General features: G+C 40.7%; 1 protein-coding gene across 2 annotated transcripts in view; it reads left to right on the forward strand.

Moving 5' to 3' along the window:
- Positions 1 to 15,373, forward strand: part of LOC132393374 (suppressor of tumorigenicity 14 protein homolog) — a 94,029-nt gene that overhangs the window by 30,417 nt on the left and 48,239 nt on the right. For both annotated transcript variants that reach the window (XM_059968499.1, XM_059968501.1), the window contains exons 5-6: positions 1,888 to 2,063; positions 3,767 to 3,802. In XM_059968499.1, the coding sequence (XP_059824482.1) occupies positions 1,888 to 2,063; positions 3,767 to 3,802 (212 nt within the window). The remainder of the gene's footprint in view (positions 1 to 1,887; positions 2,064 to 3,766; positions 3,803 to 15,373) is intronic.

A 15,373-nucleotide genomic window follows, 5' to 3' on the forward strand; every position in this document is an offset into this window, starting at 1 on the left:
TCCCTTTACAAAGTCTCCGTATGTTCCCTATCAGATTGAACACAGTACTCCAGGTGTGACCATACCAGAGGCCTCTACGGACTAAAATTGCAACATAATTTCCCAACACTTTAACTCAGTGCCTCAAGTAAAAAAGGTAACCATGCCATATACCCTCTTTACCAGCCTGTCGACCTGTGTAGCCACTTTCAGGGAGATATGGACTTATACTGCAATGATCCCTCTGTACATGAATACTGTTCTATCATTAACTGTGCACTGTGCCTTTACTTTTTATCTCCCATAGTGCAACACCTCAGACTTGGCTAGATTAAACTCCATTTGCCATTTCCATGTCTATATCTCCAGTTGATCCATAAGCCACTGTATTCTTTAGCTACATTCCACACTATCCACAACACTACCGGTCTTACTAAGTTGGCCGTCCGTGATTTCATTCAAGTCATTCCTTCAGTATAACTCACACTACACATCCTTGTGGAACATGGCTGTCCAGCCAGAATAACTCCCATTGACCTCTAGTCTCTGCTTTCTAAGGCCAAGCCAATTCTGAATGCAAACATCCAAGCCATCATGGTTACTATGCATCTTCATCTTCTAGGTGAGCCTACCCTGAGGAACCTTATTAAGCACCTTACTAAAACCCATGTAGACAACATCCACAGCTGCACTTTCATCAATTGCCTTCTCCTACCCCACAAAAATCCAATCAATGACATGCCCCTCACAAGACCATGCTGCCTGTCCCTAATTTCACCATGACTTTCCAAATGCTCACCAATCTTTCCCCTGTGAATCCTCTCCAACAGCTTCCCTATCACTGACATGAGACTCATCAGTAAATAGTTTCCAAGATTATCCCTCTTTCCCTTCTTGAACATCAGAACAGTATTAGCTATTTGCCAGTCCTCTCAGACCTTGGCTGTAGCTAAATTATTTTGATTAAGAAGCATTATTTCCAAGTATTTCCAAGATGGCGGCACAACGCAGTTTGCAGCGGCCACTCTGGAGCTGAATATCTGTTATTTGTGAAGTGGGGTGCCATGCGCAATCATAATCGGATGAAAAACGGATGTGGGAGCACGGAGGAACATCAGGAAATCTCCAGGAAGACCTTCTTCGTTGCTGCTGCTACTGTGAGGTCCGGGACTCTGCAGGGATGAACAGGCCCCCAGTCCTCGGGGTCACGTTGCCGATGGCCATTGGCGGGGGCCGTCTTAATACACTCGGCAGAGGATGGTGCTCGGAGAATCTGTGCCGGAGGGGGTGGTCGTCGGCTCAGAGGTTTGACGGACTCGGAGTCCGCTATGGTCAGTCGCTTTTGGTGTGTGCTGCGTCTGCGAGGCTGAGTTGGGCGGCACCGTGGAAGTCCATAGCGGGGGTATTCCCTTCTGCTGCTGGAGTGGGATGGCGAGTCTGTCGGGACCCTGGGGACTTGTGGAAACTGTGTGGTGATTTCTTTTGAACTTATAGTCCTTTAACATCTTTGGACGATTTTTACTGTGCCCATGGTCTGTTTTTTATCAAATATGCTATTGGTTGCACTGTTGGAACTATATGTTGCAACTATGTGGTTTTGTGCAGGTCTTGTAGCTTTAGTTTTTGGTCTTGTTTGGTGGATTTGGAGTTCCTTTCTGGGGAATGCGCTAAGACGGTAGCGCGATATTAATACGCAGCAGCCTCTCTGGACTCTGGATTGGGGATTGCCAAACGTTATGTAGATTTTCTGGTGTAGTCTGTTTTGTCATATGCTTTTGTGATATCATTCTGGAGGAACATTGTCTCATTTTTTAACTGCATTGCATTTGTGGTTTCTGAATGACAATAAACTGAATCTGAATCTGAATTAACTGCTCTTCTTTCTGATATGATTGTTTTCATTTACAGCCACAGCGGTGCTATTGCATATTTCTGGCTACAATTTGCATTACCAAAAGAAAAGGATCTTTTGATTAAATATACTCTAAGTACTGAAGTTCTGATAAATGTATTGCGACAGCATCTCCAAACTGCTGATGTAGGAAGGATTATGAAAATTGAGCTGTCTTCTCTCATGCTACGAGGTAAGCAGTCTGGTTATATTTGGCATGAATCAGGACAAGGATGTAAACAATCTATTTTGATCATTACTTTAATACATTGATGATAAATTGATTGTATGAATGTAGATGATAATTGTTCTATTATTCTATTGGAGATCACATTAAGCATATATTTTTTAAATGTTGCTGAATTTTATTGACTTGATTTGTCCCTTGAAGGTGCCTCAGGGATGTTGGGCTGCAAGCAGATAATGAACATGGTTGAAGACACCGTGTTGAGAGAGTATCAGGTTTTTGTTAAGAGAAACAAAGCTGGCCAAGTAATTATCACCATCCTCTTTACTGTAAATCAATTCAAGCTCTTAAGGGAAATGCAAGTTAACTGAAATACAGCAACAGAGAATTTGTGAATTCTATGGGAAAAAATGAGAAAATTCAATAAGCAAATCAAAACACTTAGAAACCATATTGATGGAGACATAGAACATGAACCAAAAGCTTGATAGCTGACACTAAGTCTGACACACTCATGATTTTATATTCAATATTATAAATTTCTTTATATCGCAAAGAGAATTTTGTTATTGGTCTGTTTACTTACCAAATTCTTTTGTCAAAGTTGTAGTTTATTGTCATTCAACCATATACTTGTATACTGCCAAATGAAACAATGTCCCTCCAGACAAGGTGCACAACACAGTCCACATAACTCACATACAGAACTCATAAAGTAATATTACCACAAATATTTTAACAGATAGTAAGGTGCATATGTGACACATGTAAAAAGTATAATAATGCTACTGGTGCTTCATACATGATGAGACCTGGGTGGTGGCAGGGAGTTCAGTAATCTTACGGCCTTGGGGGTGGATGAAGCAGTTTTCCATCCTAACAGATCTTCTCCCAGTGCTACAGTACCTCCTGCCTGATGGTAGGGTGCCAACGAGATTGATGGATCGATGGAAGGGATCACTGGCAATGCTAAGGCCCTGTGTATACAGTGCTCCTGATAAATATCCTTAAGGGGGTTGAAGAGAGACCCCAGTAATCCTCTCACGATTCCTCACAATCCTTTGTATGAACTTGCAGTCGGATGCCTTGCAATTTCTGTTCCAAGCCAGGTTGCAGCTGGTCAGGACAAGCTCAATGGTGCTCCTGTAAAAATTGGTTAAAATGGGATGAGAGAGAGAGAGAGAGAGCCTCGTTTGCCTCAGTCTCCTCAGGCAGCTGTTACTGTGTTGCTGTGCTCTCTTGACCAAGGAGGTGGTGTTGAGGGACTAAGTGAGACCATCTGTTACATGCATTCCCAGAAACCTGATGCCCTTAACTCTCTCTGTGGAGCGGCCATGTATGTGCAATTATGTGCTTTTCTATTCTCTTTAAAGCATTGTATGGCAAATGGATGCTTCAAAGTAAAAGTGACTAAGTTATTGACAGATCCTTTCCCTTCTCCAGCTCTGTATCCCTTTTGCCAATCACCTTTCAGCTCTTGGCTTCACCCCACCCCTCCGGTCTTCTCCTGTCATTTCAGATTTCCCCCTCCCCCTCCTACTTTCAAATCTCTTACTATCTTTTATTTCAATTAGTCCTGACGAAGGGACTCGGCCCAAAATGTCAACATTGCTTCTTCCTATAGATGCTGCCTGGCCTGCTGCGTTCCACTGGAATTTTGTGTGTGTTGCTTGAAGTTATTGACAGAATATGCTTTGGGTTTTTTACAGTTGCTAATGAAGAATATGTTCAAAGCTTGAAAACAGGTATGTAGCTCAATTAAACTAGTAATGAGTGTTGAAAATGTCAATCTTTAGGGTGATTTGGCTGTAACATATAAGTTTGTTTAGTGTATTATTTGCACTTACCGCAATCTCTTCACCTTAAATATCTTTAAATGATTAGTAAATCGAATTAACATTGCTGAGGTACAATAAATGTTGCAAAAGGGTTACTAATCTAGTTTAGGTGATTGAATAAAGGCCACAGGGGAAATAACTTTTTTGTGCTGTAAGTGTGTATCATCTGGAATTTTTGGCCTTAAGCAAAAAGGCTAGAGGGTCAGCTAATCTTACTACTGTCACTGTGTTCTTATAAGTGCAAATTTCATGTGGGTTACAAAGTTCTTCTCATCGACACAAACGGGCATATAAACTCCTGAAACCTTTATCTTTTACATCCCTCCATTGTCATTTTCAATTCATGGTGTTTTTCATTTCGCAATCTCTTTCTACAATGAAAGCTGACGATATTCAGAAATTAAGAAAGGGCAAGACATTAAAAGTGATGCAAAACAGAATTCACTTTTCTGCTTTACCTTGTATAACCATGGAACTTTTCTCTTCCTTCTGCACCTATTCAGCACAGTATCTGTGTTTTTTGTAAAAAGCTGCTCAGCCCTGCTCTGGCCATGCGAAAACTTTTGGCCAATGTCTTCTGAGCGTGGATCTGATAGTGGCAAGATTATAAAGCATCTTGGTATAACTTTATTAACTCCTTATCCACTGCCAGTGAGGTAGTGTATTCCAAATCCTAAATATTCAATTTCCATGTTATATATGTCCTTCTGTCACTTCAGTTTAATTTGCATTCTGAAACTATAACCCACCACCCAGAAATAATTTCACTTTAGTTTATTCTGTGTATAATTTTCATTACCTTAAACATGTCAAATGACACTATTCAAGCCCCATATGAACTTATTGGCCAAGCTACAGAAATTACAGAAAGTTAATGAAAACTTTGGCCAGCAGACCTCTTCTGCTCTAAGAAGAACAACAGCCTTTTCTAGTTACACCCACCAACACATAACAGTAATTGGATATATCTAGGATTATTAAATTAACTCTTGCTGTACCTTCTTTAAAACTTACATTCTATTCTAGATTGCTCCCAGTAGGCTGAAGGTTTAGGGCAAAACCTACAAAATGCTGGAGGGGCTCAGCAGGCCATATTTCCAGCATCTGCAGATTTTCTCTGGTTTGTAACACGGGTTTAGCATACTTTACTGGTATTTGTATGCCATACTTCATTTTATACAGTCAGGACTACTTTAAGTTTTAACTACTTGTTAAATTTGTCCTATTACCTTCAAATATGCCTCAAAATCTCTGATTTTCCCCTCAATTTTATAAATCATCTCTACTTTTCTGCATTGAATTAATTTCACCGGCTTGTGCCTGTGCATTCTAACAGCCTTCTGCTACTTTTTTGAGGCCTATTACTACCTTCCAAACTATTACGACACTTCTGTGTTAGCTGAATATTTTAAGATAACATTGCAGCTCTAAGTTCATATTATTAGTGTCTGTTTTAAAAAAAAGACTGTGGTCCTTATTCTAATCAGGGGAATCCCACTCTATTCTACTTGGTCCTAGAGATACTGCATAAACAGTGAATGATGAGAATACACAGCATTCTGGGTAGAGTTGATGTAGTGGGAAACTGGTAACACTTAAGGTCGGTGACTTTTCATCAGAGCTGAAGAAAATTAAATATTAAAACATGCTTTAAGTTGAAGACGGTGGATCGGATGAAGAGGCAGAAAGGGAATGTGACTGGAGATTGGGAGGCAGAGAAGAGTTGGTGAAGAGTTGTTAATTCAGCTCACCTGCCTGGTGGAGTGTAAAATGACATGAGGACAGAGGTTAAATGAAAGGGAAAAGCAATGCAAGAAGTGAACGCTACAAACCAAAGATCCAAGGCTCCGCAGATGCAGAAAATCTAAAATGACGAGAGTGTATGCAGCAGGTGAGGAAGCAGCCACACAGAGAGGAACAAGTTCAGTGTTTTTGCATTGTGGGTTGTCATCATAACTGACCAGGGGCTGTGGTGGGCCAAGCTGGAAAGATAGGATGCTGTTTATTAAGTTTATACAGAGAATGGCGGGCAGCTGGAATGTGCTGGCAAGGTGGTAGTGGAGGCAAATACTACAGAGGCATCTAAAATACTCTTAGATCGGCACATGAATATGCGGAGAATGGAGGAAGATCCACTTGTACAGGCAGAAGGGGCTAGTTAAGTTAGGATATTTAATAAGTCTGACATAAGATTGTGGCTGAAGGGCCTGTTCCCGTGTGTCACTGTTCTATGTTCTAAACATAGTGACGGCTGATGGTTGGGTCTTGCTGAGATGCAGGTTCCAAATCCAGGTCCAGACTGACAGCGTGTTTCCAATTTAATTGTGAGTGGGATCTTGATCGGATAGTAATGTGCCATTCGCAGTATGTGTTTGCTTTATTTTATTGCTGATTTTGCTCTTTTGGCAGAAGGAGGTTTTGTGTTGTGTTGGAGTCGTTGCAGACACACTGAAATGCTTTTGAGTTCAGCATTGCAACAGTGATGCTTTTGTTGCAGAATGCACAAACATTTAACCTCTGGCGTTGCTCCTGCAATTGCCTTGTGTGTTGTGATCTGTCAAAGGCTGACCTAAAACCAAATTGTTGCTTTTGGTCATAGACTTCCTTGAAATGAAACCAATAGCAACTTGGATGAATTAAGATGAAGTAAGATTATTTTCACAGGCTCTGAGGAATACCAGATGTCTCCTTAAAAGAATCTTAAACTTTGAAGTTTGGCATTCTTGGGTGGGGATAAATAGCTATCTCACCTTGAGCAAGTGAAGCGAAAACCACTGCTGTGAATTGTTGTTTTCCTGGGCATGCTTGTTAATTATTTTCCAGACTATCACCAGTAACTCAGCAATGTAATTATTGTTATTTTTTATGCCATATTGTTTGCTGAGTGATAAAATATGTATTAAGTTGGTTTGGTAAACAAGAGATTGATATGGTACATATACAATGCTAGTTCCTTATCCAATCTCACTATAGTATATAGCATTGTATTTTCTCCTTTTAATTTAAGAATTTTTTTTGAAGTAGTGATCTTTTCTGATCGTAAACTCTATTTACAGGATTGTCTGCACAGTAAAATTTTACGCCATCATTTCATTGACTTAGTTCTGGTCATTTTTTTCTCTGAGTTAGTGCAGAATTTGTTGCGATAGTGAATTGCTATCACTGTAAAATTTGAACTCATTTCTGTTTTTGTGCTAATGTCGGTGGTGTTGTTGACATTTTCTGTTCTTTCAGCCCTCGTGTGGTCTGAAGATGAATTCAGGTCTGTCTCTTCAGTTGATAATCTCTGTCTGGATGATGTAGGATTTATCAACGACTAGCTTTGGTCAATGTTTTCATAACCGAATTTTGTATATGCACTGTTGTCCTTTCCAGAGCATGGGTAATAATTCAGCATGGTTGTTGTATTATTAGTATCTTTTTACTTTTATATTAATCGCATTACTTCTTGGCCTAGTGGAAAATAACTTCTGCTGGCCAGAGTTTTCATTAACTTCCTGTAAAATCTGTAGCTTGGCCAATAAACTCATGTGGGGCTTGAATAGTGTCATTTGCAGTTACAAGGGGTTTTAGATCTTCCTTTGTCCCTCTGCACCTTACACTTTTCTCTAACAATCTCATGAGAAATCTGTGTCCTCTGGGATAGCATGGAGATCAAGTCACAATGATGAATCCCTATTACTGTAAACAGATTTCAAACTGCTGTGGCCAATGTTATAACTTCCTAGGCTTTCTTCCTTCTAATAATTGGGAACTTTCACTGGCTGGCCTTACAAAGGTACCGTTCTTACCACTTGTATGTGAACCAATCAGCTCTCACGCCATTGGCTTCGGCAGTAACTCAATATCTATCATTTCTGTGTGTATCTCTGCACTTTTGGGATATAATTCATGTCAGCAGCATTTCCCCGATACTGTTGAAGATTTCACTACAGACAACCTTGCTCTAGATTTTTGCTTCCCTTCAACCACATTACTTGGATGTGTGTGATTGTATCTGTGTGATGTTGGGAGGGCAGGTGGGGGGGGGGAGGAGGCACAACAAGAAGAGCAGAGGAAACTTGGAAGCGAGTAAGTGAGATTAGAAGCAATTGATAAACTGTGGTTGCTTTCCAGTTACCTCAGGTTATTTATAACATGATTTGTACAGTCTTCTCAGAAAATACAGGTTTATAGTACTTGACTGTAATTCTAAATGAATTCCCAGCCATAATTCAAACGTGCTAACTTTGATATAAGTGGTTTAGACATGGGAAAGTGGTTACCGCACATTTTTAAATTTATTTGGAAGCCACAGAGTCATATTAATAATATGCTTAGAAATACTGACATTTATTTCTAACCAGTAAAACAGACATTGTAATTGTGTTTTACTATTTTTGAAGTATATAACAAGATAAAATGGAAAAAAATAAAATTAAATATAAAAGTAGTATGAGAAGGGCACCGTTTACAGCAGAATAACAATTTCACAACAATAGATAAACACAAGCTGATAGCAACCAAGTAAGGCAAGTCACAGAAGATACTTAAGATCAAAGGTATTGTAATAAAAGCTTCAACAAAAGGTACGTTTCCCATAGAAGTCCTCCTTGGGCCTAGGCAGGTTTTTTTTATTCACTCACAGGATGTGGGTGTTGCTAACAAGATCAACATCTATTACCCATTTCTAAATGAGTTTTTTGCTGGAGGTCATTCAAAGTCAGTCACGTTGCTGTGTGTATGGACTCTGACCAGGTAGGAGTGACAGATGACTTTCACTAAAAGGATTAGTGAACCTCTGAACTCTTGACAACAATCCTGAGTTACAAATTTAATGCAATTATCAGATTATTTTCTGTCACATTGAATTACTGGTCCCAATGAGGCATACCATTAAACTAATTAAACACTAGTTTACTATTGAACAGCTGGCTACATTTTATTGTGACGGCAGCCAACATGCTGAATATGCTCAGAACTGTGCACTGTTAATGTTGCCTTCTCGTCAATTCATTATAACACCCTTGGTACTTCAGCCCAGATGCCTACCACCTCCACATTCTTGCCTCAAATTTCACTCCCCAAGGTCCTCATATCAGAAGTTGAATTTTGAGATGAGTTACCAAACACACATCTTTAATATCACAAAACTGACCAATTCCAACCTTGTTACTGGCCCACCGCTTCAAATTTCAAATTTGAATTTGATTACTCTAAAAATGTTCTGCCCATTATCAGCATTTTGCAGAGCTTGACACATTCAAAGCTCTGTTCCTTGTTGCCTCAAGTCACAAACAAGAGAGAATCTGCAGATGCTGGAAATCCCATCAACACGCACAAGATGCTGGAGGAACTCAGCAGGTCAGGTAGCTTCTATGGAAAAAATGCAGTCGATGTTTTGGGAGTCCTGCCGAAGGGGTTTGGCCCAAAATATCGACTGTACTTTTTTCCATAGATGCTGCCTGGCCTGCTGAGTTCCTGCAGCATTTCGTGTGTTGCCTGTTTTCCTGTCCCCAAACCAAATCGTTGTCTGTTGTCCCTTGTCATTGCTGGCCTATGTTGGCTCCTGATCATCTAGGATTGATTTGCAACTGGTGCTTGGATTATTATTGTCACCTGTATTGAGGGACAGTGAAAAGATTTATTAACATGCCATCCAAAGAGATCATTTTATGTACAGTGCATAGATTAAGGAAGAACAAAATGGAAACAAAACAGAATGCAGAATATTGTGTTGCACTCATGGAGAAAGTGCGGTGCACTTAACAAATAATGTGCAAGGACCAAGGTGAGATAGATTGAAAATCACAAGTTCTTCTTTACTGTACCAGAAGTCCATCCAAGAGTCTTGTAACAGGAGATAGAAGCTGTCCTTAAGTCTGGTGGTATGTGATCTGGAGCTTTTATATCTTCTGCCTGATGGAAGTGAGGGAGAAGAGAGAATGACAAGGGTGGGAAGATCCTTAATTATGTTGGCTGCTTTCCCAAGGCTTTGGAAGCGTAGACAGAGTCCGTGGAGAGAAGGCCAGTTTTCATGATAAACCAGGCTCTGTTCACAATTATGCGATTACATGCGAACTTGGACAGAGTAGTTAACATGTTGCTCTGTTGCATTTGTAAAAAATTCAAAATCAGAACTGGGATCAAGTTTATTATCATATGATGTGAAATTACTTATTTAACAGCAGCAGTAAAGTGCAAAGTCAAGGATTCAGTTTCCCAGCAGCATGCCAAGTCCTAGTTCTAGGAGTTTGTTATTTTGTGTTTGAATCAGTTTGTAGCCTTGTCTGTTTACAGCCTTCTCAGCTGCACAAATGAACAATTGAACCAGAATTCTCTGTTTAACTGACTTGTTCGTTCTTTGCATCACATTCGCAATTATGCCCAAAATTTGGAAAAACATCCCTAATTCCCTCCACCTCTCCTCTTCTAGACTCTCCTTAAAGCTCGGCTTGATTCACTGTCCATTGTGGTGAAGTGCTTCAACACATCTTTCAAAATGAAAGACATAATATAGAAACAGAAAATGCTGAAAATATTCAGCAAATTCTCCAATGCAGAGAAGTGTGAAATGTCTCACTTTGGAAGGTCAAGGTGAATGCAGAGTACAAGGACAATGGTAGGATTCTTACAGTGTGGTGGAACAGAATCATCTTTGGGTTGACATCTATAGATCCCTCAAAGTTGCCTCGTAAGCTGATAGCATGGTTAAAAATGTGTATGATGTGTTGACCTTTGTACGCACTTAATTAGTTGGGGAATTGAGTTCAAGAACCGCAAGCAAAGTTGCAGCTCTATAAAACTGTGGTTAGATCACACTTGTAGTATTGTGTTCCATTCTGGTCACCTCATTAGAGGAAGGGTGGGGAAGCTTTAGAGAGGGTGCAAAGGAGATTTACCAGGATGCTGCCTGTGGTGAACTACATATACCTATCTGGACACCCCCCCCCCCCCACCCCCCGCTGACTGCTCCTGTGGCTCCTCCCACAGACCCTGGTATAAAGGCGATTGGGGCCTGAGCCCTGGTCTCAGTCTCCAGGATGTAGCATGGTGGTCAATTGCTGCTTGTTCTTTCTTCCAGCCAATAAAAGCCGATATCTCGCCTCACGTCTCAGAGAGTTATTGATGGTGCATCACTGTCTGGATTGGAAAGCACGGTGTATGAGGAAAGGTTGAGTGAGGTAGAGCTTTTCTCTTTGGAGTGAAATAGAATGAGAGGTGATTTGATAAACATGTACGTGAGAGAAGCATAGAGAGAGTGGACAGCCAGCACCTTTTCCCCAAGGTGGCAATGACTAGAATGAGATTGCATAATTCTAAGGTGATTGGAGGAAAATCAGAGTGGTAAGTGCATGGAACGAACTGCCGGGGCTGGTGGTAGAGGTAGGTACATTAGGGATGCTTATGTTGCTGTACCATGCTGTTGCACATTCTATGTTCTGTTATACAGTATCTTTAGCAAGAGGAACAGAGTTAACACTTCAGGTCAAATAGACTGAGAAAATGTGAAAGCAAACTAGTTTCAACTTGTAGAGAGTTTGGGGAGGACAGAACAATGAGAATATCTCTGGGCTGAGATATTGTCATGCTGAAACTGTGCTTTTGAAGCCTTCTGGTTGATGAAATGATTGAAGGCGTTTCAAGAAGCTAAATCAGATAGATACGATGAAAGCTTGCAAAATGCATTGCCAAGGTATTAGAGAGAAATGAACTAAACATAGAATATTGGAGTAGCCCAGCATATCAAATAATCTTTATGGAGAAAAAATGTTTTAATATTGCAGATGGATAACATTATCATGATGGCAACACATGTAAAATACTGGAGGAACCTCCTGCATTGTGTGTGTGTGTTGCTTTGGATTTCCAGTATCTGCAGATTTTCTCATGCTTGTGATTATTGTAATGATTTTACTTTGGGGAAAGAAGATTACTTGAAATTGCTGAATTCTATACCAGTTCCTAAAGGCTGCAGCATACCCAGATGGAAGCCCCATTGTAGAAGGCCACAGATGGAAGGGAATAGGAATGTCAATTCAAGTGACAGAAATTGGGGTTGCAACTGCAGATTGAACAAAGGTTCTCTGTGGAGTAGACGCTCAATTGACATTGATTTTTCCACTAAGGCCACCGTGTCATGACCATGAAATGTAATATGAAAACTTGGAATAACTGTATGTGAATTGATGATTTGCCAATTAGATTTGTGTACACTGGAAAAGGAAAGGGATGAGACAGAAATCGTAGGTTAACTGCAAAGGATTAAATGTTTAAGGGGAATATGAGGGGGAACTTCTTCACCCGGAAGGTGGTGAGAGTGTGGTACAAGCTGCCAGCAGAAGTGGTGGGTGTGGGTTCGATTTCAACACTTAGGAGAAGTTAAGTACATGGATGCTGGGGGTATGGTGGGCTATGGTCCAGGTGCAGGTCAATGGGACTAGGCAGAATAATAGTTTGGCATAGACTAGATGGGCTGAAGGGCCTGTTTCTGTACTGTAGGGTTCTATGATTCTATCATTGGGTGTATTTAAGGCTGAGATAGATAGGTTCTTGATTCTTCAGGGCATCAAAGGGTATGGGGTGAAGGCAGGGGAGTGGGGATGACTGGAAGAATTGGATCAGCCCGTGATTGGATGGTGGAGCAGGCTCAATGCGCTGAATGGCCTACCTCTGCTCCGATATCCTATGGTCTTAAATACAAGTTATATTTAGCAACTTGAACTTTGAGAAGTTCCTCATCTGTAGAGATTTTTACCATATAAATCATATAACAATCACAGCACGGAAACAGGCCATCTCGGCCCTCCTAGTCCGTGCCGAACTCTTAATCTCACCTAGTCCCACCTACCCGCACTCAGCCCATAACCCTCCACTCCTTTCCTGTCCATATACCTATCCAATTTTACCTTAAATGACACAACTGAACTGGCCTCTACTACTTCTACAGGAAGCTCATTCCACACAGCTATCACTCTCTGAGTAAAGAAATACCCCCTCGTGTTTCCCTTAAACTTCTGCCCCCTAACTCTCAAATCATGTCCTCTCGTTTGAATCTCCCCTACTCTCAATGGAAACAGCCTATTCACGTCAACTCTATCTATCCCTCTCAAAATTTTAAATACCGCGATCAAGTCCCCCCTCAACCTTCTACGCTCCAATGAATAGAGACCTAACTTGTTCAACCTTTCTCTGTAACTTAATTGCTGAAACCCAGGTAGCATCCTAGTAAATCGTCTCTGCACTCTCTCTAATTTATTGATATCTTTCCTATAATTCGGTGACCAGAACTGTACACAATATTCCAAATTTGGCCTTACCAATGCCTTGTACAATTTTAACATTACATCCCAACTTCTGTACTCAATGATTTGATTTATAAAGGCCAGCATTACAAAAGCCTTCTTCACCACCCTATCTACATGAGGCTCCACCTTCAGGGAACTATGCGCTATTATTCCTAGATCTCTCTGTTCCACTGCATTCCTCAATGCCCTACCATTTACCCTGTATGTTCTATTTGGATTATTCCTGCCAAAATGTAGAACCTCACACTTCTCAGCATTAAACTCCATCTGCCAACATTCAGCCCATTCTTCTAACCGGCATAAATCTCCCTGCAAGCTTTGAAAACCCACCTCATTATCCACAACACCTCCTACCTTAGTATCATCGGCATACTTACTAATCCAATTTACCACCCCATCATCCAGATCATTTATGTATATTACAAACAACATTGGGTCCAAAACAGATCCCCGAGGCACCCCGCTAGTCACTGGCCTCCATCCCGATAAACAATTATCCACCACTACTCTCTGGCATCTCCCATCTAGCCACTGTTGAATCCATTTTATTACTCCAGCATTAATACCTAACGACTGAACCTTCTGAACTAACCTTCCATGTGGAACTTTGTCAAAGGCCTTGCTGAAGTCCATATAGACTACATCCACTACCTTACCCTCGTCAACATTCCTCGTAACTTCTTCAAAAAATTCAATAAGTTTTGTCAAACATGACCTTCCACGCACAAATCCATGCTGGCTACTCCTAATCAGATCCTGTCTATCCAGATAATTATTAATACTATCTCTAAGCATACTTTCCATTAATTTACCCACCACTGATGTCAAACTGACAGGTCTATAATTGCTAGGCTTACTTCTAGAACCCTTTTTAAACAATGGAACCACATGAGCAATACGCCAATCCTCCGGCACAATCCCTGTTTCTAATGACATCTTAAAGATCTCCGTCAGAGCTCCTGCTATTTCTACACAAACTTCCCTCAAGATCCTGGGGAATATCTTGTCAGGACCCGGAGATTTATCCACTTTTAAATTTCTTAAAAGCGCCAGTACTTCCACCTCTTTAATTGTCATAGGTTCCATAACTTCCTTACTTGTTTCCCACACCTTACACAATTCAATATCCTTCTCCTTAGTGAATACCGAAGAGAAGAAATTGTTCAAAATCTCTCCCATCTCCTTCGGCTCCACACATAGCTGACCACTCTGATTCTCTAAGGGGCCAATTTTATCCCTCACTATCCTCTTGCTTTTAATATAACTGTAGAAACCTTTCGGATTTACTTTCACCTTATTTGCCAAACCAACCTCGTATCTTCTTTTAGCTTTTCTAATCTCTTTCTTAAGATTCCTTTTACATTCTTTATATTCCTCGAGCAATTCCTTTACTCCATGCTGCCTATATCTATTGTAGACATCCCTCTTTTTCCGAACCAAATTTCTAATATCCCTTGAAAACCATGGTGCTTTCAAACCTTTAACCTTTCCTTTCAACCTAACAGGAACATAAAGATTCTGTACCCTCATAATTTCACCCTTAAATGACCTCCATTTCTCTATTACATTCTTCCCATAAAACAACTTGACCCAATCCACTCTCTCTAAATCCCTTCGCATCTCCTCAAAGTTAGCCTTTCTCCAATCAAAAATCTCAACTCTAGGTCCAGTCTTGTCCTCCATAATTATATTGAAGCTAATGCTATTGTGATCACTGGACCCGAAGTGCTCCCCAACACATACATCTGTCAGCTGACCTATCGCATTCCCTAACAGGAGATCCAACACTGCCCCGTCTCTAGTCGGTACTTCTATGTATTGTTGCAAAAAACTATCCTGCACACATTTCACAAACTCTAAACCATCCAGCCCTTTTACAGAATGAGCTTCCCAGTCTACGTGTGGAAAATTAAAATCTCCCACAATCACCACCTTGTGTTTACTACAAATATCTGCTATCTCCTTACACATTTGCTCTTCCAACTCACGCTCCCCATTAGGTGGCCTATAATACAGTCCTATCAGTGTTACTACACCTTTCCCATTCCTCAATTCCACCCAAATAGGCTCCCTAGAGGAGCTCTCTAATCTATTCTTCCAAAGCATCGCCATAAGGTTTTCTCGGACAAGCAATGCAACACCTCCTCCTCTGGCCCCTCCTACTCTATCACACCTGAAGCAACTAAATCCA

This window comes from Hypanus sabinus, chromosome 4 (genome assembly GCF_030144855.1).
Source record: "Hypanus sabinus isolate sHypSab1 chromosome 4, sHypSab1.hap1, whole genome shotgun sequence".
Taxonomy (NCBI): domain Eukaryota; kingdom Metazoa; phylum Chordata; class Chondrichthyes; order Myliobatiformes; family Dasyatidae; genus Hypanus; species Hypanus sabinus.